This window comes from Malaclemys terrapin, chromosome 12 (genome assembly GCF_027887155.1).
Source record: "Malaclemys terrapin pileata isolate rMalTer1 chromosome 12, rMalTer1.hap1, whole genome shotgun sequence".
In the NCBI taxonomy this organism is placed as follows: Eukaryota; Metazoa; Chordata; order Testudines; family Emydidae; genus Malaclemys; species Malaclemys terrapin.
In genome coordinates this window covers 9057685-9080219 of record NC_071516.1, presented here as the reverse complement: position 1 = coordinate 9080219, position 22535 = coordinate 9057685, and the positions used below count along the sequence as shown (strand labels likewise).

Here is a 22535-nt window from a genome sequence, read left to right as displayed (position 1 = left end):
CACAGCTGATAAAAAATTGATGTAGACTTCAAAGTGTTAAGTATCTTTCAGGATTCATTCCTCAGCTGGTGTAAATTGGTATAGCTCCATTGACTTCAGTGCAGCTACTCTGATCTACCCGAACTGGTCTGGCCCTGTATGCATAATGACCAATTTCCACGGAAACCCCTGGATCTTGTAAAGGGTTGATTGCTTCCTCAGATGCCATCAACTCCCAATGACCTGAATGGACCAAATCCTGAAAGATGCTTAATACTTGCTGAGCATTGTGACTCCCACCCTTATGGAAAAGTCTGACATAAAATAATAACCCCAAAACACATCCTAGAGAATTATATCTGATGGGTTAAAATAACTCTGAGAGAGACTATTGTTCTCTCTCAAAGTCTAAAGGCTTTTAGAGCTATTTCTATAAAATTCTATTGATTTCATCCCTATTAAATTCCATAGGATTTTTCCTTAAAGGACTGACTTCAGTGGATGTCTCAAAGACTCAGCCCCTTACAGGATGTAGCCCACTGGGAGTAAAGGATGTGCAGTATCTTGCAGGATTTGGTCCACTGTTATAGCAAAAAGTTCTATCAATGATTTGTTCTGAATGAGTTCATCCTACTTGGTCCCACAAAGAGTTAAATGAATAGCGGACCAAATTCTGAAGTTCATAGTTATTTCTTGTAGTCTTTAAGCAAGCAAAACTCTTTCTAAAGGCAATAGAAGTTTAGCCTGAGTAAATAAAAGTTGGCTGAGGGCTTTAAGATTTGAGCAATAGGATAGATTAAATCTTTAAATTTCATGTGACTCACATGGGCTCAAGACAGGAACTGGCAGTGACCTGGGATATGTACATTACTCAGTTTAACATGCTTAGTTCCCTTGGAATTACAGCAAATATGATACCTTGATTTTAACACAGTACAGTCAACTGCCCAAGCAAACCAAAGAGCCATCAACTTGTCATCATTGGCATGCAGTACAACATTAATCTAATCCAATGGGATATAACCATCATGGATTTAGCAAGAGACGATCCTGCCTAACTAATCTTCTTGAGTTCTTTTGAGCAGGTTTCAGACAAGCTTGATAATAGAAGTGTGCAGATGACATGATCTAATGGATTTTTCAAAAGGCTTTTGATAAATTTCCATATGATATTCCCCTGCTTAAACTGAATGCTGCAGAGATTCCAAATTGGGCATGAGAATACATAAAGACCTGGCTACATAGTGGGAAACAAAGAGAAGTAGAGGAGCTATGATATATTTTAGAACTAGAATTAATAAGTGGCATCCCACTGTTTTGCTCCACTACCTAATGGACGTAGGCAAAAATACCATCTGTATTTGCTAATGAAAACTTATTTAGGACAGGGGCATAAGTGAAAAGACAGCAAAATGTCATTAAAGATATCACTAAAGGGCAAAACTACATTTAGATTGGCATATGGCAGATTAAAACTTTTTGCTGTCAGATGTGAAATGTTATATATTGGTGGCAAGTATATATAAACAAAAATGTTGAATGCTGTCAGACTAGAACAATATTACTTTAAAGGGACTCTTCAGCTAAATAACAAAATAATTATTTGTTGTAATTAGCATACTTCTGCATAAATACATATTAAGAGCCAGATTTTCAAAAGTGTTCGAGCCCACAATTGGGACTTGAGTTTCAATTTCAGAACTGGAGCCAGCAGCTCCATTGTTTGCCCGGTGTTTAATTTGCTGTATGCCCATCTAAGTGTTGATTCGCAATTGTTGTCAATAGAAGCGTCAGTCTGCTAAGCACATTTGAAGATTTGGGCATTGTTTAGGTGTCTAATTGGGAGCTTTTGGGCCCTAAAGGCAGGAAATATGAACTATCAAGGGTCCTTGACCGATATGTGATAAATCAAGGTTTTGAAAGCAAAAAATTGAGAGAAAGGCAGATAATGCATCATAATATGCATAAACTGGATGTGGTTCATGAAAACAAATAATAGAATTAACCTATAGGAAAGGCTGATGCAAAAAATCACTAGAAAAATAGTAGGCAAAATCAAATCAAAAGCAGAAAGAAGAAAAATTAGATAAAAATCAAGCTTTAAGATTGCATCATTTGAAAGCTGAGTATCTGAAAATGTTTTACATTAAAGGGACACAGTCAAATTTTAAAAAAAAATCACTTCGGTCTGACATTTTTCATCTCCTATTGTCACAATTAACAGCTCCAATTACTATAACTGAACGTGATTACTAAGGGGGGGGCAATCTCTTTTTTCCCCCCAATTTGCTTACTTTGCACATCTGACAATAGTTTGGCTGTTTCTCTTGGCCATTTAGCCAGTTTCACGCATTTGTTTGTGTAGGTCTTTCAGACAGCAACAGGGTGGGGAAAAACATTTAAAGAAAAGAACATGGAATTGTAAAACGACAAGTGCCAACGGGACTCAGGGGCAGGTGTAGTCACTGAGAATACTTTTAACTCTTATTTTATTACAAGTACCGTCTCTGAACACTGAGGTCCACTTCCTCAGCTGATGTAAATCAACATAGCTCCAGTGACTTCAAGGATGCTATGCTAATTTAAGCCAGCTAGGGATTTAGCCCTGCAATCCTTAAGAACTCTTCATAACAATTCCTGTCTTTTGACTGCAGTATTCCGGGGAGGTTCCTGAGAACAGAGTGGAAGTTGTGGTTGCAAATTTGACTGTGATGGACCGGGACCAGCCTCACTCCCCCAACTGGAATGCTGTGTACCGCATTATCAGTGGAGATCCTTCTGGTCATTTCACCATTCGGACGGATCCAATTACTAATGAAGGCATGGTAACTGTGGTGAAGGTAGGTGACTTCAATGGGAGCCAAATCGAGTCAGTCTTTGTGACCCTCTAAGTTATTACTCCCAGGAGGATTCCCAGAAGTCTGCCATTATTTCATGTCTTCTTTGCCTGGGAATGTCAGTGCTTGAATCTCCATCTGCTGTTTCCCATCTCTCTCTGTAGCACGTGACATGCATACTGTACTACAAGCCACTAATTCTTGGTTCACCACCCTCTCATTCTTTGGCTGCACCACCACAAGCCCTCACAAACACTCACATGATGAACGTAGGACCCAGTCTCTGAGCTGCACTTCTAGGTACTACTCCTGTTTGTCTTACCATTTTCTGGCTCCAAACTATAGTGGAGATTGTACTCTGTAGCTTTGCCCAGTCTGACGTATTCTAGGATTTGGAGTGCACCACACTCCATCGAAGGTTGGAGCAGACCCATCTGCATGTGAGATGGGCAGCAGCATAAAACCTGGACACCTAATATCTTATGAAAGCAGGAAGGAAAGGAGGATTGTTGTCACAAGGAGGGATGAGGTTGTTGGTGGCAAAGAGGAAAGGGGACGAAGTCATCCGTAGCTGGTGCAGGAAAGGTTTTAGTCTAGCTTGACAAAGCCCTGGCTGGGATGATTTAGTTGGAAATTGGTGCTGCTTTGAGTAGGGGGTTGGGCTAGATGACCTCCTGAGTCCCTTCCAACCCTGATATTCTATGATTCTATGATTCTAGTAGAGTTGCCTGAAAAGTTTGGGAGCTATTGCTTTACCAATACCAAACCATCAACACACTTTGTGGGCCAGATATGCAGCTGGTGTAACTCAGAGCAGCTGCATTGACATCAATGGCTTTATACATATTTATACCAGCTGAGGATCTGGTCCAAAGATTCCTTGAGAAACAGGTCCCTGGATATTCTTAACCTACAGCTTGTTGCTTTCAATATTGCTGCAGAAGTAGGAAGTGAGCAATGTGAAGTTCAGAGCTCTGCCTCATCCACTGTTATCCAGTTTCTACAATGTCCTAAATTCAGCTTGGAACCTGGAACCCTAAGAGAATTTGGAATAGATATCAAATTCCATTTCCCTTCATCCCCTGCCCTTCCAAAGAGCACGAGTTCAGTCTTCATTTGAGGGCTTGTTTCACATTCACTTGCATAAGACCAGCAGCCCCAGGCAGTGAGTGCCTCTGCAGATATTAAATGCAGTCAGAACACAGCTACATTCATTCAACATTCAGTGAATCAGTTAGTAGATAAGATTCCTACGGATGTTCCCACTGACTCTCAAGAAAGCGAAAAGCATGAAGAGGCTGCTGTGATCTGAAGGAACTTGCCCTACATGAACCACGCGCTGCACCTGAAAAGATTTATTTATGCTGTCAAGAACAAAGCCTCTACCTTTTGAAAAGTGTGACCTTCTCTTAACAAAAAAGTTTTAATAAATACAGTGCTGCAGCAGCACCAAAGTGTAAAGAGATGCACAATTAGAGAACGACTCTGTGGGTGAAAAAACACTCCCTCGTAGCTAACAAATTGCAGTCATTCTTAATACATTCACTTCGACTATTAGGAAAAATGACATCAGTGAAATGCCATTCACATTACCGTGGTAGGAATGTGTGAGCTTGTCCTATTCTTTGCCCCTTAGGCTGTGTGCTTGTGTCTGCAAATGCCACTTTGCTGAGACTTTAAAGGAAGCATCATCTTACCTGCTAGATGGTATTTCAGCAGGTCTTTTTATTTATCACTCTTATTGCTCTCTAACGATGACTGACAGCCTTATCTGCTGCAACACCAAAATACCTTTTCAGATTTGGTTGGGTTGGGGGGAGGGGGTTATTCTGCTTAAAAAACAAAAACTCAACATGGCAAAATGAAACAATTTAACTTTTTTCCACCTCGGCAGCTGATCTGAAGTAGAAATGCCAACACTCATACAATTTTCACTAAAAGAAAAAAAGCCCTTTATTCCTAATCTAGCAAAGCATAAAGTGTCATGACTGTAGTTTTAGAGCTACATCAAAATGAAAACCAAGGGATTTACATGATCATCCTTGCTACACCAGGACATTTGCATAATGAACCATCCCTTATTCAGAAATTGCAGGCAAAAAGCAGGACAGATTTGTCAAGATGCCATTGATGCCAATGCTGATTTTCCATTGCTATATAACCAATAGTGATCCCAATGCAACGAATCACACCGAAAATCCTATCATGTCACACTGAGCTCAAAGCCTGAAATTATATAGAATGTCTTTAGTAGATAACCTCACCTGCTCCTTCTGTACATCCTAAGTTTCTCACTCTTATCAAACTGGATGACATTCTCAGCAGGGCCGGCTCCAGGGTTTTGGCCGCCCCAAGCAGCCAAAAAAAAAAAAAAAAGCCGCGATCATGATCTGCGGCGGCACTTCGGCGGGAGGTCCTTCGCTCTGAGTGGGAGTGAGGGACCGTCTGCCGAATTGCCGCCGAATAGCTGGACATGCCGCCCCTCTCCGGAGTGGCCGCCCCAAGCACCTGCTTGCCAGGCTGGTGCCTGGAGCCAGCCCTGTTTCTCAGTGCTCTTCAATAGGAGAGTGTGAGAGAAAACTGCCTCTGACTAACTGTTCCTGGTGGGGAAGGAAAGACTCTGGATTTCACCTTCTGCTTTGAAAACTGTTGAGCCTTTTCAGTTAAGACAAAATGTTTTACTGTTGGGGGATTGAGTGCAAACTGACCTCAGATCCCTCAGTGATCACTGCTTGTGGCATCTATTGGCCAGTTCTTTCCCACCACCCGAAGGCACAGGCTCACAGACAGACTCTTGGGCTGAAGAAGTATGTCATTGATTCGCTGCTTCATTGAGTGATCAGTCCACCAAAACAGGGCACAGCGTGGGGTTAAATGCAAGTGCTCCCCCATATTCAGGTGCTTGCCTTACATACACTGTTACAAAGCCGTTTGTTATATATTGTATAAACACTTTTTTTCTGCCTAGAACTAAGATTAGTTCGTTAACGCAGTTGTTTACCTGATTGAATTGCTGACTCATCTTTTTATCTGGCTGTTCGCTTTCCTTGATAGACAAGCAGGCATCTTTTTGCATGTCCCAAAACATACATTCTGCATATTACATCCTACGGCATCTGAGTGGTTATCTAGGTCACATTACATTGTTTCTACTCCCTGGTTGGACCAGTGAAACTTTTTAAACCACCCCTTCCCCTGAGTACACCCCCCCCTCGCTCCACCTCTTCCTAACCCTGCTCCTCGCCCTTCCCCCCAGCATCTCCAGCTAAACAGCTGATCAGCAGTGGGCGGGAGGTGCTGAGCGGGAGAGGAGCTGATCAGCGGGGCCCACCAGTGGGTGCTGAGCACCCACTATTTTTTTTCGTGGCTGCTCCAGCACCGTGGAGTCGGCACCTATGGGACTAACTGTGTGAGTAAAAGAGTTCACATCCTGGCCTACAGGAAGTAACAAATATAATGCAATAGGTGTATTCTTGTGACGCACACTCGTCCGCCCCAAACATGTCTTTGTGCATGTTCACAAACCGAAAGAGGCATAAAGAGGCATAGGGTTACCATATTTTAAGTGTCCAAAAAGAGGACACTCCAGGGGGCCCCAGCCCAACCCCCGCCCCTGCCCCAACTCCGCCCCTTCCCCAAAGTCCCCGCCCCAACTCCGCCCCCTCCCCTGAACGCTTCGCCCCCCTGCTCCTCCCCCTCCCCTGCTTCCCGCGAACATTTGATTCGCGGGAAGCCTGAAGCAGGCAGGCGACAGGCAAGCTGGGGCGGGGGCGGGGGGCGCAAGGAGGCGCGGCCCAGTCTGGCCCCCGCCCCAGCTGAGCGGCTCCCTCTGGCGGCCGGCCCCGGCCAAGAGGCTCTGGCCCCAGCGTCTCTGGCCCGGCTCAGCTCGGGCCCTGGGGCGCCGGCCCCGGCCCTGGGCGAGCGGCACCGGCCGGCGGCCGAGCAGCCCCGGTCCCAGTGGCTCCGGCTGGCTCGGCTCGGGCCGCGGTTCCGGCCGAGCGGCTCCAGCCCAGCCCTGGCCCCAGTCCCGGCCCTGGCAGAGCGAGCAGCGCCGGCCGGCAGCCGAGCACCCGCTGGCCCCAGCGGCTCCAGCTACGGCCCCAGCAGCTCCAGCCCGGACCCAAGCCCCACGACCCCTCCCTCCCTATTTTCCCGGACATGTCTGACTTTTTGGCAATTCCCCCCAGACGGGGATTTGAGGACCAAAAAGCCGGACATGTCCAGGAAAATCCGGATGTATGGTAACCCTAATAAAGCTGTTCAAACCAAACGGCTAGTCAGAACTCAAATGAATGTCTGTGAAGGCTGTTTCTGCAGCATTTAACCAGCTCTCAGCAAAACCACCTGTGCCCTTCCAGTCTGATCACCAAAGGATACAGTTTCATTTTTGCTTTTCATATCATTCCTGTGAGGGTGCAAGGCCCTTTTCTCCACTGCAAGCCTTGTAAATGGAGAGAGAGTAACTTCCCCCTCAGTAGAGACACAGCAGAGTCTGAACATGATCTCCAAGAGCAGCTGTGGATGCCCCGTGCAGCCACTCACTAATGCGGTATTATGTACTCTGCATGGAGATACTTCCGTTAATGATCTCACTCTTGGCATAACAATAGCATGAAGCAAATGTGTTCCCTTCAGTTACAAGTATGTTGAGAAGAGAAGGACACATTGTAAGCCCTCTGTTTTAACCAGCTGTGCCTAGGTAACTTGAGCCACTGTGCTCACAGGAGGGCTGAGCTGTGCGTCCCAAGACAAGATGTCAGAACCATATTTGTGGACAGCCTCAAATTTTGTGCACACAGCGGATAGTGCCTGCAAAAGTGGGCGCACCCCTCATATATAGATCCCAACTGGTGTACACGCAGCAGGTGCAGAACCACTTTTCTGGTGGCAAGCAGTTGTCATGCAAATTAGAGGTTAAGACTGAAAATGATTTCTTGATTTAATACAACCAAGGTGGTGTGGCAAAGTGAAGGAGAAACATCCCAGGTGGCAGGTAACAGGGTAGCCCCATAAGTACCCTAGTCTGGCACATATAATAGTAGCGTGTTTATGATTTGTTTCTCATTGGCATGTATGCTGATCTTCATTTGTGTTTTTCTGTGGGATTAAAATGTAAGTATGCATGCAGAAGTGCTCAGGCTCAACACCCAAATCACATGCAAGTCAGGTTTGTCTGTGCACATACATTTGTGCATGTTCAAATTCCTGATGTGAAGCATTGATCGTTGTGCATGTGCAAATAAGATGCACATAAATTGCTTGTGCTTTGGGACATTTGGCCCTGGGTATCATAAGTGTTATAGAGAGTTAAAGAATATATGCTTGGCTTAATTCTGCCTGTGGTTACATGGGTGCAACCCCAAACCGGGGCTGTTATGTGTTGCACTGGACTAGAGAAGAACTGAATGCTGTTTAACCAAATGGGTGAGGGGGTGTAGGAGTCACTCTCACAAATTTGAGGTAAGTGTGGAAGTTCATAATCTAACTAATGAATGTCTGGTGACATAACCCAGTTTTGGATAAGAGAACTTCGTGGATAAAGGAGGTTCTAATGTGAATATCATTTACTATATTCATATGCTGTTAATTCTAGCTCACAAAGAGAAATGTAAATATAGGCAGGACTGGTAGCAGTATCTATTATTAAGGTTGCCCAATAGCTCCCATTAGAAGACCCTGTTTTCAGTTGCTTATAACTTTGCCAAGTCTGAGAGGCTGACATTTTCCATGCTGGATGTCTGCCTCAGGCTAAATTTTTTTGGAAAATTTCAGCCAAAACAGTTCAGCCATTTCTGAGAAAAAGGTTTGGGAAAAATACATTGTTTTGCCAATGTTAAAAATGTGGGGTGGGTGGGCTGGGATTTGTTTTCTTTTTTGTGGGGTGGGTTTTTTTTTGTTTTTTTTTTAATAGTTGTAGCACCCCCATGCTTTGGAGAAGGGACTTGAAATTTGGCAGAGGACTGGCCTTTATAAGAGGGATGTGCCTTTTGTTATCCCCGTGAAAATCTGTCCAAATTTGGCCACATTATAAATCTCTGAAAAATTGCAGTTTGCACATGCATATGGACTTCTTGGCTATTAGAAGCTAAATTCCTATCAGATTCCATCTGCACTGGGCCCTGGGACTGGGCAGGACTTTCCCTGCAATGTCAGCTCTGGGCTGCTACGGTCTGTGCCCTGTCCAGGTCCATATACCTGAACTGAGAGCAGGAAGCCTATCTCTCCTGTGCTCTCAGTAACCTACAGCTGAGCCCAGGCAATGTGGAGGAGGAAGCTACCTGCTTGAAATGCAGAGGGAACAAGAGCTGGACCTGGGCGGGGAAGCAGATTGGGACAAGGAGCCCAAAGGGCAGGAGGGCAGAAACTGGAAATGGGAGTTGTGGTGGGGTGGAAGATTGGGACTGGCTGGGCAAGGAGAGACAGACTGAGAGCTGGGGACAGAGAGAAGGGGGTGGGATGTCGGGGGGGAGGGAGATATATCCAATGAGGAGCTAGGGTTCGGAGAGAGAACTGGAACTGGCAGGGCCAAGAGACTTGGACAAAAATGCAGGGAGTGAAGGGATGACAATGAGATTGGCTAGGAAGGGGGATTGGGACTGGGAGCCAGCGAGGATGGGGAATGTGAGCAGAAGGGAGGCAACTGAAGGCCAGGCTTGGGGGAAGAGACAGATCAGATGAGAAACTGGGAGGAAAGGAACTAGCACTGGCTGGGGATGGTGGGGTGAAACGAGGATATACTGGGCGAGGAGATTGGGATTGGGAGGAGAAGTTTGAGGAGTGGAGACTCAGACTGGCTAGGTGAGGAGAATGGGACTAGGATGAGAAACCAGGGGTGGAAAAGAGCTGGGACAAGGACAGGTTGGAGAGGATGAGGCAGAAGGGGTTATGCTTGGGGGAGGAATTGGCAGAAGATGCCTGCTACAGCACAGTCCCTTCCAGAACCTGGAATGGAACAGTAAATCCCAGACTCTCACTTTCTTCTGCTGTCAGCAAATATCCATGAAACTCACTGGCAAAGTGATGGAATGTTGAGAGTTTTTTCAGTTTGCTTTTTTAAAAACCTAGGAAATTACACATAAAATCCTACATTAAAAAATCATTAATGCTGCAAAGTCAAGCACTTAGAAGTTAGGAAATGCCTGAATTAAAGTTGCCTGTGCAACCTTACGTCACACCCCACCCCTGTGTGTATGTGTTGTGGTTGTTTTTTAATTACATGATCACCTACTATTTTCCCACAGGACCCCTGCCTCATTCACTGCACAAGATGGACCTGCATGCTCTGTGGATGTATTGGGGTTTTGTAGAGAAGAAAATTGTCTCGTGGTTAAGACAGTTGAATTCTAGCCTGGAGAACTGGATTTTATCCCTGTCTCAGCCACAGAGTTCCTATGTAATGCAGGGCAAGTCACCTAAACCAAACGTTTCACAGGTGGACTCTAATTGTGCATTACTCACTTTCTGGGCACCCAACTTGAGACCCTGATTTTTTTTTGCAGAAGTATTGAGCACTTGCAGCAGCAGCTGAAGTCAATGGGAGGTGTGCTGTAAATGTGTGAAGTGCTATATAATGCTAAGTCCTCTGAAAAAACAGGTCCTAGGCAGCTCAAATTGGGCACCCAAAATCGGTGAATACTTTTGACTTTATTCCTCTGTGATTTAGTTCCCCATATGCAAAATGTAGATAATAATACCCCCTCCTTTCACGAGGGTGTTGTGAAAATACATTCATTAATATTTGTGAAGCACTCAAGCTATACTGACAACTGCCATAGAAAAGCCTCTGATGAAATTAATAATTCTGTCTTCAGAGCAAGGTTTGAACAAGGAGGAGAAAAAAATTATTCAATAGCTGCTCATTAATTGACCACTATCAGTCCTGTTCGCTGACAGAGACAGAGGTCCTGTGGTGGAAATATTATGTGATCATGTAATTAAAGACTGTGATAATGCAGACACACAAGGGGGCTAATTTCCTGTCTTTTGAGTAGGCGTACTTGTGGCACCTTAGAGACTAACAAATTTAAGGTGCCACAAGTACTCCTGTTCTTTTTGCGGATACAGACTAACACGGCTGCTACTCTGAAACCTGTCTTTTGAGTGTTTGACTTTGCAATCTTAAATAATGTTCTTTTATTGTGTTTGTGTATGTGTGTAATATATCATATGAATACACATACATCTCTTTCTCATGCACACATATATATAATAAAAGAAATACATGAGGAATCAGATTCTGCCTGAGACATATTCTCATTCAAGATGTTACATATTTCTGGGCTATTGCTCCTGCTGTTGGCTAATCAATATGTAGCATTTTCAGTGACATGAAGATGGAAAGTGTTAGCCCAGTGTGAAGAATTGAGAACTGGAGGAACAAACCACGATGAGGTTTGTCCCGTCACATGTGATTAATGCTCACCCATTGCATACCCATTTGCCATCCATACGCTCAGATAAACCATATGGTACCCCAGAGACATACAGAAATGAAATAAAGTTTGAGGTTAATATCAAGAGTAGCGGATTATTCTGTTTACACGCAGCTATTATACTGAAAACTGGATTGACCTCCGTTCAGGCAGGGTAGTGCAGTTTACATAGCTTGCCATCCCGGTGGGTATGCAGCCCTGGGCAAGGGCAGACAGCGTTTGCACCATTGGGTTTCTTCACAGAGGGTCAGCTCGAAGTCGAAGTCAGGGGTCTATAAGAGTCTCCCTGATGGATGCTGTCCAGGGAATGTGCTGTATTAAGTCTGTGTAGGGCTGAAATGGCCCTGACTGCTATGGACTTCTTTAGCAATGGGAAGATTAGCACAAGCACTTCAGTCAGATACAGAGCCCATATTTCACCATTTTTTCCCCTATGTAATTTTCTCCACTGGCCTCAGTGTTTCTATGGTTTGAATTCGGGCCTAGCATTCCCTTTGCATACCTAAAACAAGCAAAGCCAGATTCTCTGCTAAGCCAGGAGACTGAGAGGGCTGTCAGGAAGCCAGTTGCACCCCTCTGATTCTCTGACCAACCTCAGGTGCAGATTGGAGGCTGTTCTAACTTGATCCTCAAGGGACCATCTACCAGCTGGGGATTACCAGAGTGTATCGCAGTCCAGCCACTCCCCCTGCCCACCTCTCTCTGCCCCTGAACAACTCCCTCCAGCCCCAGTGCACCCCTCTGCTGGGGAGGGGGGCCACAGGGAGAGAGGCATAAGAACCAGCTACACCAGTCTGCATCTGCTGAGGACTCCCTCGTTCCAGGGGAGGCTTAGGATTTGGCAGTCGGTCTCCACTCCCTTTGTGCAAAGGGTGTGGAACACAGTACAGAATCAGTAAATTCTCAGCACAGTGGAAGAAATATTAGAGAGAACTGATAGTGGCCTCTAGTGTCAGCACTGATAGCGGATCAAGTCTGATCATTGTCACATTCTGAAGGCATCCTCTCCAGCCCAGGCTAAGGAAGTTTTGGCTACAATACTGAGCCTGGTAGGGAAGAAGGTTCTAAAAGGGATGCTCAGGAATCCTTGGCAAGGGCTTGAAGGATGAGAACAGACAGATTTGAACTAGTTCCCTTGGAACCAAGAGCCAGGCCACAACTCTGAATTCATTAACAAATCTCTGCTTCCCGTAGCATATCAGTGTAGTGTCTTCTGCTTTATGGGCCCCGTCCCACAACATATCTTCATCTGATGAGCTACAGCCCACAGAACGGTGGGTTGAATGTGTATAAATAATTTTTTTTAGTTTGATATATTTAGCAAAAGGCAAGTGCAGAGGAAAATGAAGTATTAATGAATATGAATTAAGGAGACTAGAAGGAGAGTTCGGAGCTGGAAACACATTAGCTGAACAGTTCCAAGGCTTCAAATAGTGTTGAAGTAAGAAGTTTTAATGTGCCTCCTTTTTTGAAAGCAGCATAAGTCCCTGCGCCAGTGCTGGTGGGTGTTCTGGGTATCAGTCTGTGTGAGTTCCTTTTATTTATTAAGTAAGTGTTGGATCTGCCTGTCAAGAAATCATTTAGTAATGGGAACCCTGCACAAGCACTTCAGTCAAACACAGATTCCAATATTTTACCTTTTGCCATTTTTCCTCTGTGGAATTTGTTTTTTCCCTTGTGGCCATTAGCCTCAGACCAGCCTTTCCATGGTTTGAATTCAGCCCTGGCATTCCTGTTTCTTACATGGAACATAGGGGACAGACCCTCAGCTGGTGCAAATCAGTAATACTCTACTGAAGTCATTAGAGTTTCGCCAGTTTACACCAGCTGAGACGCTAGCACTCAGCCTCTAGAGCCAGTCAATAGTCATCACATTAGAAGACATATTAGAGGGAATTAATATACTTCTAAATTAATAAATTATGGCAAAGCGTGTTTTAATGGGCAGAGGTGTGATTCTGCATAACTCAAGCCTCCCTGGCGTATGATTAGAAGCTACCCTCATAATAATTACAAGGGACGGTATAGAGATTATTATTACTCTGCAGTTCAATCAGTTCTGCCAGGTAAAGCTTTTTTATTCCCTCTCGCTTCTAAGAGACGCTCTCCTTTTCTGTATGTTGAAATGAGATCTACAGCCACCCACTGGCAAAACGTACCTTTGGAAATTTGTGAGTAACCGTAAAGCATCATGCGCGACCAGCTTTCAAAGGCGCCAGTGGGAGCCAGGATGATTTACCGAACCAGCTTTAGTACCTTGCGACCCAACCTTCACGTACAATCTTACTTGAGAGGAAACTAGGAACGCTACAGGCTCAGGAGTCCACTGAGTCTGACCCAGTTACTTAGCCAGCAGCTTTAAATGCTAATAACTCTGTTAAGTACCTGTCTAATTCCTTTGAACATGGCTACGCTTGTTGCTTTTATAGCTGCCCTTGGTGGGAGCGGTTGCTGAAATCTGAATGCTACGGTAGGCCAGGTCTACACTACGAACGTCTAGTAGCATAGTTCTGTCGGACAGGGGTGGGAGGAGGTGTGATCCCTGACCGACAGCTGTGCCCGCAGAAGCCCCTAGTGTAGACACAGTTATACCAGCAAAACTGCACTTTTGCTGGTATCGATTATTTTGCTCGGGGGGACTGGAGTCAGCTATGGTAACAAAAGCTGCATCCACACTAGGAGCACCTTGTCAGTATAGTATACTGGGCAGGAGCGGCGGAAGCATCTTAAAAGTGGGGCGGGGGACAGAGGCGCCCGAACCGTGACCCCGCGCCACCCTGAGGCGCCGTCCCTTCTTCCTCTCCCCACCCTCACACCACCCATTCCCCCCGACGCCCCGCCCCTGCACCACTCCTCCTCAAGGCCCTACTCCCATGCCACTTCTTACCCCTAAGACTCTGCCCCCCACTCGCTCCTTTCTGCCCTCTTCCCCCCCCCTCGTCACTTGCCCTTATCGCTGGTAAAAAGTGGGGGGGGCAGGGCCCCCTCTGTTCCAGCATCCCTGATACTGGGTTAGTTAAACACTGGCAAAGTACTGCTAGTGTAGACTTGGCCCTAAAGTCAGTCTCCTTCCCTTCTGGAAAATACTTAGCACCTGACCAAAACGTAGAGAAAATCTTTCCTGGTCTTTCTGATTTTTTTATCCTTTTTCTTACTTCCCAGAAATCTAAGGGCCAAATTCTGACCTCATTTTCACAGGTGTGAATCTGGAGTAACTTTGTTTGCTGAAGTGGTTATTACTTTGGATTTACACCTTGGCAGCTGACAGCAGAACCTGGCCCTACACCCAGAAATTAGATTACACAGTGACCTATGGTATTGACCCCATTCTAAATCTTCCAGATTTCCACCAGCCGGTGGGATTTATTCTTCACCTGGGGTTATCTTGTGTGCTTGTTTGTTGTAGGCTGTCGATTACGAAATGAACAGGGCTTTCATGCTGACCGTGATGGTGTCAAACCAAGCTCCACTAGCAAGCGGAATCCAGATGTCCTTCCAGTCTACAGCAGGAGTCACCATTTCAGTCACGGATATCAATGAGGCACCCTATTTTCCAACGAACCACAAGTTGATCAGGCTGGAGGAAGGGGTGCCCAGGGGGACGGCATTGACAACATTTTCCGCTGTGGATCCCGATCGCTTCATGCAGCAAGCAGTAAGGTGGGAAACCCGATGGACAAAGGAAGGAGTATAAAATCAAGAGCAAGAGTTAGGATATAGAAGGCTGGGGGCATGCATCAGTCAGAACAATCAAAGCAACAGTATGCACCAATCAGAATCTACTGCATAGACTATCCAAATTATAATACCTGGCACTTCTCTAACACCCTCCATCCAAAGCTCTCAACACACTTAGCAGCCGTTCATATTCAGGACCATACCAATGGGTGAGATTCTGAATGGGGCTATTTGTGAAGTAAGTAGGGGGGGAGGGATAGCTCAGTGGTTTGAGCATTGGCCTGCTAAACCCAGGGTTGTGAGTTCAATCCTTGAGGGGGCCACTTGGGGATCTGGGGCAAAATCAGTACTTGGTCCTGCTAGTGAAGGCAGGGGGCTGGACTCGATGACCTTTCAAGGTCCCTTCCAGTTCTAGGAGATGGGATATCTCCATTAATTTATTTAATTTATTTAAGACACTGTCAGACCCCGCATCACATAAGTGAATCTCAGAAAGGGTCTAATTCTGAGCAATGCTGAGAGCCTTCACCCACCCCCACTGAAATCAATCATCATTTGGGGAGCTACGTCCCTTTATCAGTATAAAATATATTTATTATTCCTCAGATCAAGGCCCTGCCATACTAGGTACATATGCATGATCATAGACAGTCTCTGCCCCAAAGAGCTTACAGTCTAAATGGACAAGACACGCAAAGGGTAGGTGGAAAGAAGTAATATTATTCCAATTTACAGGTGTCACAGAAGGATTAAGGGCTAGATTTCCAAAGGTATTTAGACACTTAAAGATGCAGATAGGCAGGATTTTCAAAAGCACTTATCTGCATCTTTGGGTGCCTAAATACCTTTGAAAATCCAGCCCTAAGTGACTTGCCCAATGTCACAAAGAAAACGTGGCAAAGCTGGGAACCAAATCTACTTTTCCAGAGTCCCATTCTAGTGAATGAATCACAAGACCATCCTTCATCCCTCTTTCAGGAGCACCTGGGCACCTTCCAGATGCATGTTCAAATTCCACTGAACTTTATGGGGCTGACTTTTAAAATGGTTAGGCTTGAATCATGCAGTTACCGCGGCCAGTGGTGGGCAACCTGCGGCCCATCAAGGTAATCTGATTGTGGGCCGCGAGACATTTTGCTGATGTTGACCGTCCACAGGCACGACCCCCCGCAGTTCCCAGTGGCAGCGATTCTCTGTTCCCGGCCAAAGGGAGCTGCGGGAATCAGTGGGCCTCAGGGACATGCTGGCTGCTGCTTCCCGCAGCTCCCATTGGCTGGGAACAGAGAACCGCGACCACTGGGAGCTGCGGGCGGCAGTGTCTGTGGATGGTCAACGTCTGCAAAATGTCTCGCGGCCCACAATCAGATTACCCTGATGGGCCGCATGCGGGCCGCAGGTTGCCCACCACTGCTTTGAAGGGTCTTCATTTCCCTCCCTTCCCCACTAAACCCAGTTTTGAAGTCCATAGAGGTGAACAGTTCCCATTCTGATCAAATACTCTCTCTGATCTGTGGATGTTTGGACTGTAATCCAGAATGAAAATTGCTAGTTGTAACGTTCTCCGGTTTTGGGGAGAATGACCGGCTGGGCTGAGCCATTCTTCTGACTGCCTGGCGCACATATAGGACCTTGCATGATCTTCTCTATATATCGACAGCAAGTTACTTGAGCTGTTCTTCATAGCATTCCCAGGACACACATTTCATTGAAAATTCGGATCCAGAAACACACTATTTTTAAATGTAAGTGTAGCTCTCGCTTACCTGGGTTTCATCAGGGCAGAGTGACTCCATGGCTTTGCAAGAAGCTACAAAATATTGTTAGGCTCCGTTGAGACTTTCCCCCAGCAGTTTTTGTGAACAATGCAAAATGATGTTTTGGTCTGTTTTTGTCTTGTCTTCCCAGCTGGCACTGCTGAGTTAGACAAAAAAAATGCTAGAGGGTAAATATTCGAAGCAGTGAAATGAATGGGAGATACATATGTATACACTAATCTCCTAAACAGTGTTCAGTTAACTGAGAACAGGATCCAACCACTATATCTTTGCAAGCAGCTTTTATAGTCTTTTATTAAATATAATGTTCCCAAAGGAAAGATCCGGGCTTAAGAACATCCCCCAACAAGCCACAGCTTTTGTCAGTGATCATAGCCTATGTCACATCTCAAATTATCTTCTTTAGCCACAAACGAATCCATAAAGGCAGCTTTGCAGGCCGGATCACTGATCATTTTCAGCAAGGAAAGGGCACAGTGACAACAATGATATTAAAAAACAATCGCCTTAAAGCACATAGCTCCAGGCAACGTAACAGTTTCACTTGGCAAGGGCTTGTGCAGACAATGTATTGTTGTTTGAGTCCAGACTGGACTCGGGCTGCTCAATTTTCACTTTGAGTTCCAACCTCAAACACACCAGAACCTGAGAGTGAAATTCAGCCAAAGCCATGGAGTTTCACCTGCTCAAGGGGACCTTGAATTTTGCAGGATGTTGATGCAAAAACCATCAATAAGCCCAAATTGTCTCTAAAATAAGCCCAGGTGTGTTTGTTTATGTCAATCACATAAAATATGGTCCTTTCTACCACTCCTGGACACATGAGAGATAGCAACAACCATTCATTTTAACACAAACACTAGAAAAGTAAGCCCGGTAGAAATCATGAGCAATGAAGAGAGATGTTAAAAGAAATTAAAGAGAGTGCCTCTGTTTAGAGCCATTTGGAAAAGGTTTGACTGGAATGTGCCAAGCTCTATAGAGCCAACCCTGTAGAATGCTAACAAACTTGAGCTATGATAGATTGGCAAGGGGAGTACATTGGTGCTGGGACTTCAGGTGCGGGGGATGCTGCACGTATACAGGGTTTACAGTTTGGTTCAATGGCTCTCAGCACCCCCAACTGTAGAAATTGTTCCAGCACCCGTGGTGGAATAAATTCCACAGTTGGGGGCCCTCCAGCTGAGACTGCCTGGCCTCTGGGCCTAACAGAGCACCCCTGGGGATTGCAGAAAATGTGCCTCAGGTGAAGCTGTGCTGAACCACCTGGTCCAAATTTCAAGACTACAATTCTATCAGGAACTCAGGGGACCCCTGCGTGGTTCCTGGTTTTGCCGTGAATCTTTCACCACTGAGCTAGTGAAAAAGAATGAATTTGTTTTAATACTCTTCTCGGATCTAATTCGACCATGTTGTTTAGCTAGATATTTTAGGACCGATCATTTGCCCGTATACTGGCAGGCAATTAAGTAAGCCTCATAATACCCCTGAGATACATAGGTAAGTGTTGTTATCCCCATCTTATATATGGGCAAACTAAGGCACAGAGAAATTATGTGACTTGCCGAAGGAGATGCAGTGTCTCAGAGCCAGAGCCAGGAATAGATTTTCCAATTTCCAGTCGTGCGCACTAACTACTAAAATACACTTCCTTCTGTGATTGCCAGCAAGTGTTACTCTTGTTCTCAGGACTGTATTGACCCTATCCGCTTCCATAGGCTCTAAACATTTGTCCTGCATGCTACTAAGGTCACGGAATTTCAGCACTTCCATTGCAACTCTTTCTTCTCACAGAGCTGGCTCCCCAGGAGCTCTCATCCCAAATTCCCTGCCCATCATTACACTGTTGCTCTACTCTCCACAGCCAGTGCACAGCTGCACCGGCTAACCATGTCCTCACATACCGGCTAAACACTCTTCACCTGACCATCCATCTCCCTGTCTGAGATTCTTCTCCAATTTCCCTACTAGGGTGACCAGATGTCCCGATTTAATAGGGACAGTCCCGATATTTGGGGCTTTTTCCTATATAGGCTCCTATTACCTCCCACCCCCTGTCCCGATTTTTCACACTTGCTATCTGGTCATCCTATTCCCTATACATGCACACACATATACACACACACCTCCCCGCAGACACTCCAAAATGGCACACCTAAAATTGCTTCAGTTTGGCCTCATGACGAATACAGCCATGAGTTCCCATCATACACCACTGAGGTAATTGCGTCTGTTTCTAATGTAAAATATGTTGATTGGCCAGAATGATGTCAGTCTTAGGAGTACCACCTTGTAGATACGGTCCTTCCAGCGCTAATTCCTTATGGGGTGCGGGGTGGACAGGGAGGTATATCCAGAGTTTTGGAGCAATCTATATTGTAGGAGGGCAGGAGTAGGAAATGGGGAAATAATCTCTCCTTTAGTCTGAGCTCCTGAGGAACAAACACATGAATGTAGTGACCATTTCATACTCTAACAAGGGCCCTTTTATCTTTATTAGCAACTTGCTGTCGAATAGGCTTGTTGCCTGTAGCAGGAAGCTGGAGCATAAGTGGCACTTAGCAGAAGGCAGAACCTTTAATGGGAAGGAAATGGGAAAATTGAATAATTGCAGAGGTCAAAAAAATGACCAGCAATAGACCCTCAATTAGCGTTTTGTTTGTCAACAAAACCAGTTATCCAAAGCTCCTTCAAAACAGGGGTCAGGAGTCCAAAAAACCCTTCTTTCAAGCCGTATTAAGGACATGTCACTGAAAAGACTACCATGTATTTATTTCCTTTCTCTGTAGATACTCCAAGCTGTCAGATCCTGCAAACTGGCTGAACATTAATGCCACAAACGGTCAGATCACTACGGCTGCTGTCCTTGATCGAGAGTCAGTCTACATTAAGAATAATGTCTATGAGGCCACGTTCTTGGCGGCTGACAACGGTGGGCTCAAGCTTCCCATTGTTCATGCTTCAATAAGACTCTAATGTGATGCATTAACAGGAATGATGCCCTGACAGAGTTGTCAGTAGAAGTTATCTTTTTCCCAGGTTTTATGGTTAAAAATGTGAAAGTGGGACAGGAAATTGCTGGAGTAAATTAAATGTGCACAACATTCAGAGAGTGTTATTAAGGGAAAGTGAGGGCAAATGGAAAATTGATTTGGGAAGTTCGGTGTAGCAGTGTAGCCTATATCTAAGGAAATACCAAAGGGGTCTGAGCTCCAGGTGCTGCAAAACACAGCAATCTTCATTATCATCCAAAATCCGCAGCTGAGAACATGTAGGAAACGTTCCATCAGGAAATCAGAAACAATTTGAGGGGACAGAGGGGATGGTATTAAAAAGAAACTGACCTGTTTTAATGTTAAGATGCTATAACTTTCTTAAAACTGTCTGTCTCATCTGATCTGATCTCTCTCTCTCTCTATCTACATTTCTAAAGTGCCCAGTCATCACCATAGTACCTAGTGTGCTTTAGTACTTAGTGACCAGTACAATGCTTCTTCCTGGGATTAGAGAGATAAGGTGTGGGAGGTAATATCTTTTATTGGGCCAATTTCTGTTAATGCAAGAGACGCGCTTTCAAGCTTACAAGAGCTCTTCTTCAGGTCTGGGAAAGGTACTCAGAGTGTGACTCACAGCTAAATACAAGGTGGAACAGTTAAGGAGTTATCACGTGTTGCAAGAGACTATTCAAAATGAGGTGGACAGTTAACACCTCTAGTCATCTTCTTGAGATGTCAGGCTGAGGTCCTGAACTCTTGTAGTCATTAAAGATAGCACAGCACTTTTAATGAAATTAGTGGTGTCAACCCCGGTATCCTGACCCAATGCAAACTCAAGTAATTAAATTCTGCTGACCTTCATCTCTCCTAGTTCCAAGGAGAGGCCAGAAATAAGCGAAGGTGGCTATGTTTGGAACTACACCCAGACACTGCCACATTGTTATTTAATGTATTATTCTTTTAGATTTGGAGCAGCCTTTATGGATGCCCATTCCAGCGTCTGGGGGCTAGATTCACAAAAGTATTGAGCTGTTGCAAGGATGAGCCTCACTTTTAGACGCCTAGAAAATCACAGGAACGCACTGCGATTCACAAAGCCTGATTTGGGCACCCAAGCACCCTGTACAATGAAAGGGGAAGAGATAGGTGCATTAGACTGTGATTCACAAAAGCCAGCACGCTAGGCCGGGAGCCCCCTAAGATAGACAATGGGTGATGCTGACCAGAGGAGGGTGTGCTAAGTCTACCCGTCTCCCAGAGTTAGGAGTCTAAGAGCAGGAAGGAAGTTAGTTAAACAGAAATCAAAAGGTACAGTGCCAAAAGTAAAATCCCTGCAAGCTGCATGGAAACTTTTTAAAGACACCATAATAGAGGCTCAACTTAAATGTATACCCCACATTAAAAAAAAGTAAGAGAACCAAAAAAGTGCCACTGTAGCTAAACAATAAAGTAAAAGAAGCAGTGAGAGGCAAAAAAGCATCCTTTAAAAAGTGGAAGTTAAATCCTAGTGAGGAAAATAGAAAGGAGCATAAACTCTGGCAAATGAAGTATATATAATTATAAATAAATATAATTAGGAAGGCCAAAAAAGAATTTGAAGACCAGCTAGCCAAAGACTCAAAAAGTAATGGCAAAAAATAAAGTACATCAGAAGCAGGAAGCTGCTAAACAACCAGCAGGGCCACTGGACGATCGAGATGCTAAAGGAGCACTCAAGGATGATAAGGCCATTGCAGAGTAACGAAATGAATTCTTTGCATCAGTCTTCATGGCTGAGGCTGTGAGGGAGATTCCCAAACCTGAGCCATTCTTTTTAGGTGACAAATTTGAGGAACTGTCCCAGATTGAGGTGTCATTAGTGGAGGTTTTGGAGCAAATTGATAAACTAAACAATAGTAAGTCACCAGGACCAGATGCTTTTCACCCAAGAGTTCTGAAGGAATTCAAATGTGAAATTGCAGAACTACTAACTGTAGTTTGTAACCTATTGTTTAAATCAGCTTCTGTACCAAATGACTGGAGGATAGCTAATGTGACACCAATTTTTAAAAAGGGCTCCAGAGGTGATCCAGGCAATTACAGGCTGGTAAGCCTGACTTCAGTACTGCGCAAACTGGTTAAAACTATAGTAAGATATATAGATGAACATAATTTGTTGGGGAAGAGTCAACATGGTTTTGGTAAAGACAAATCATGCCTCACCAATCTACTAGAATTCTTTAAGGGGGCCAACAAACATGTGGATAAGAGGGATCCAGTGAATATAGTGTACTTAGAATTTCAGAAAGCCTTTGACAAGGTCTCTCACCAAAGGCTTGTAAGAAAAGTAAGCTGTCATGGGATAAGAGGGAAGGTCCTCTCATGGATTGTGGACTGGTTAAAAGATATGAAACAAAGGGTAAGAATAAATGGTCAGTTTTCAGAATGGAGAGAGGTAAATAGTGTTGTCCCCCAGTGGTCTATACTGGGATCATTCTTATTCAACATATTCATAAATAATCTGGAAAAAGGGGTAAACAGTGAAGTAGCAAAATTTGCAGACAATACAAAACTACTCAAAATTGTTAAGTCCCAAGCAGACTGCGAAGAGCTACAAAAGGATCTCACAAAACTGGTGTCAAGTATCAGGGGGTAGCCGTGTTAGTCTGTATCTACAAAAACAACAAGGAGTCTGGTGGCACCTTAAAGACTAACAGATTTATTTGGGCATAAGCTTTCGTGAGTAAAAACCTCACTTCTTCGGATGCATAGAGTGAAAGTTACAGATGCAGGCATTATACCCTGTTTCCCCGAAAATAAGACAGTGTCTTATATTAATTTTTGCTCCCAAAGATGCGC

The 22535-nt window shown here is 44.8% G+C and overlaps 1 protein-coding gene across 1 annotated transcript in view; it reads left to right on the top strand.

Annotated features, from left to right (window-relative positions):
* CDH4 (cadherin 4) overlaps positions 1-22535 on the top strand; it is a 667107-nt gene that overhangs the window by 608030 nt on the left and 36542 nt on the right. Inside the window, exons 9-11 of the mRNA XM_054046370.1 lie at positions 2634-2819; positions 14655-14908; positions 19491-19633. Coding sequence (XP_053902345.1) covers positions 2634-2819; positions 14655-14908; positions 19491-19633 — 583 coding nt within the window. The remainder of the gene's footprint in view (positions 1-2633; positions 2820-14654; positions 14909-19490; positions 19634-22535) is intronic.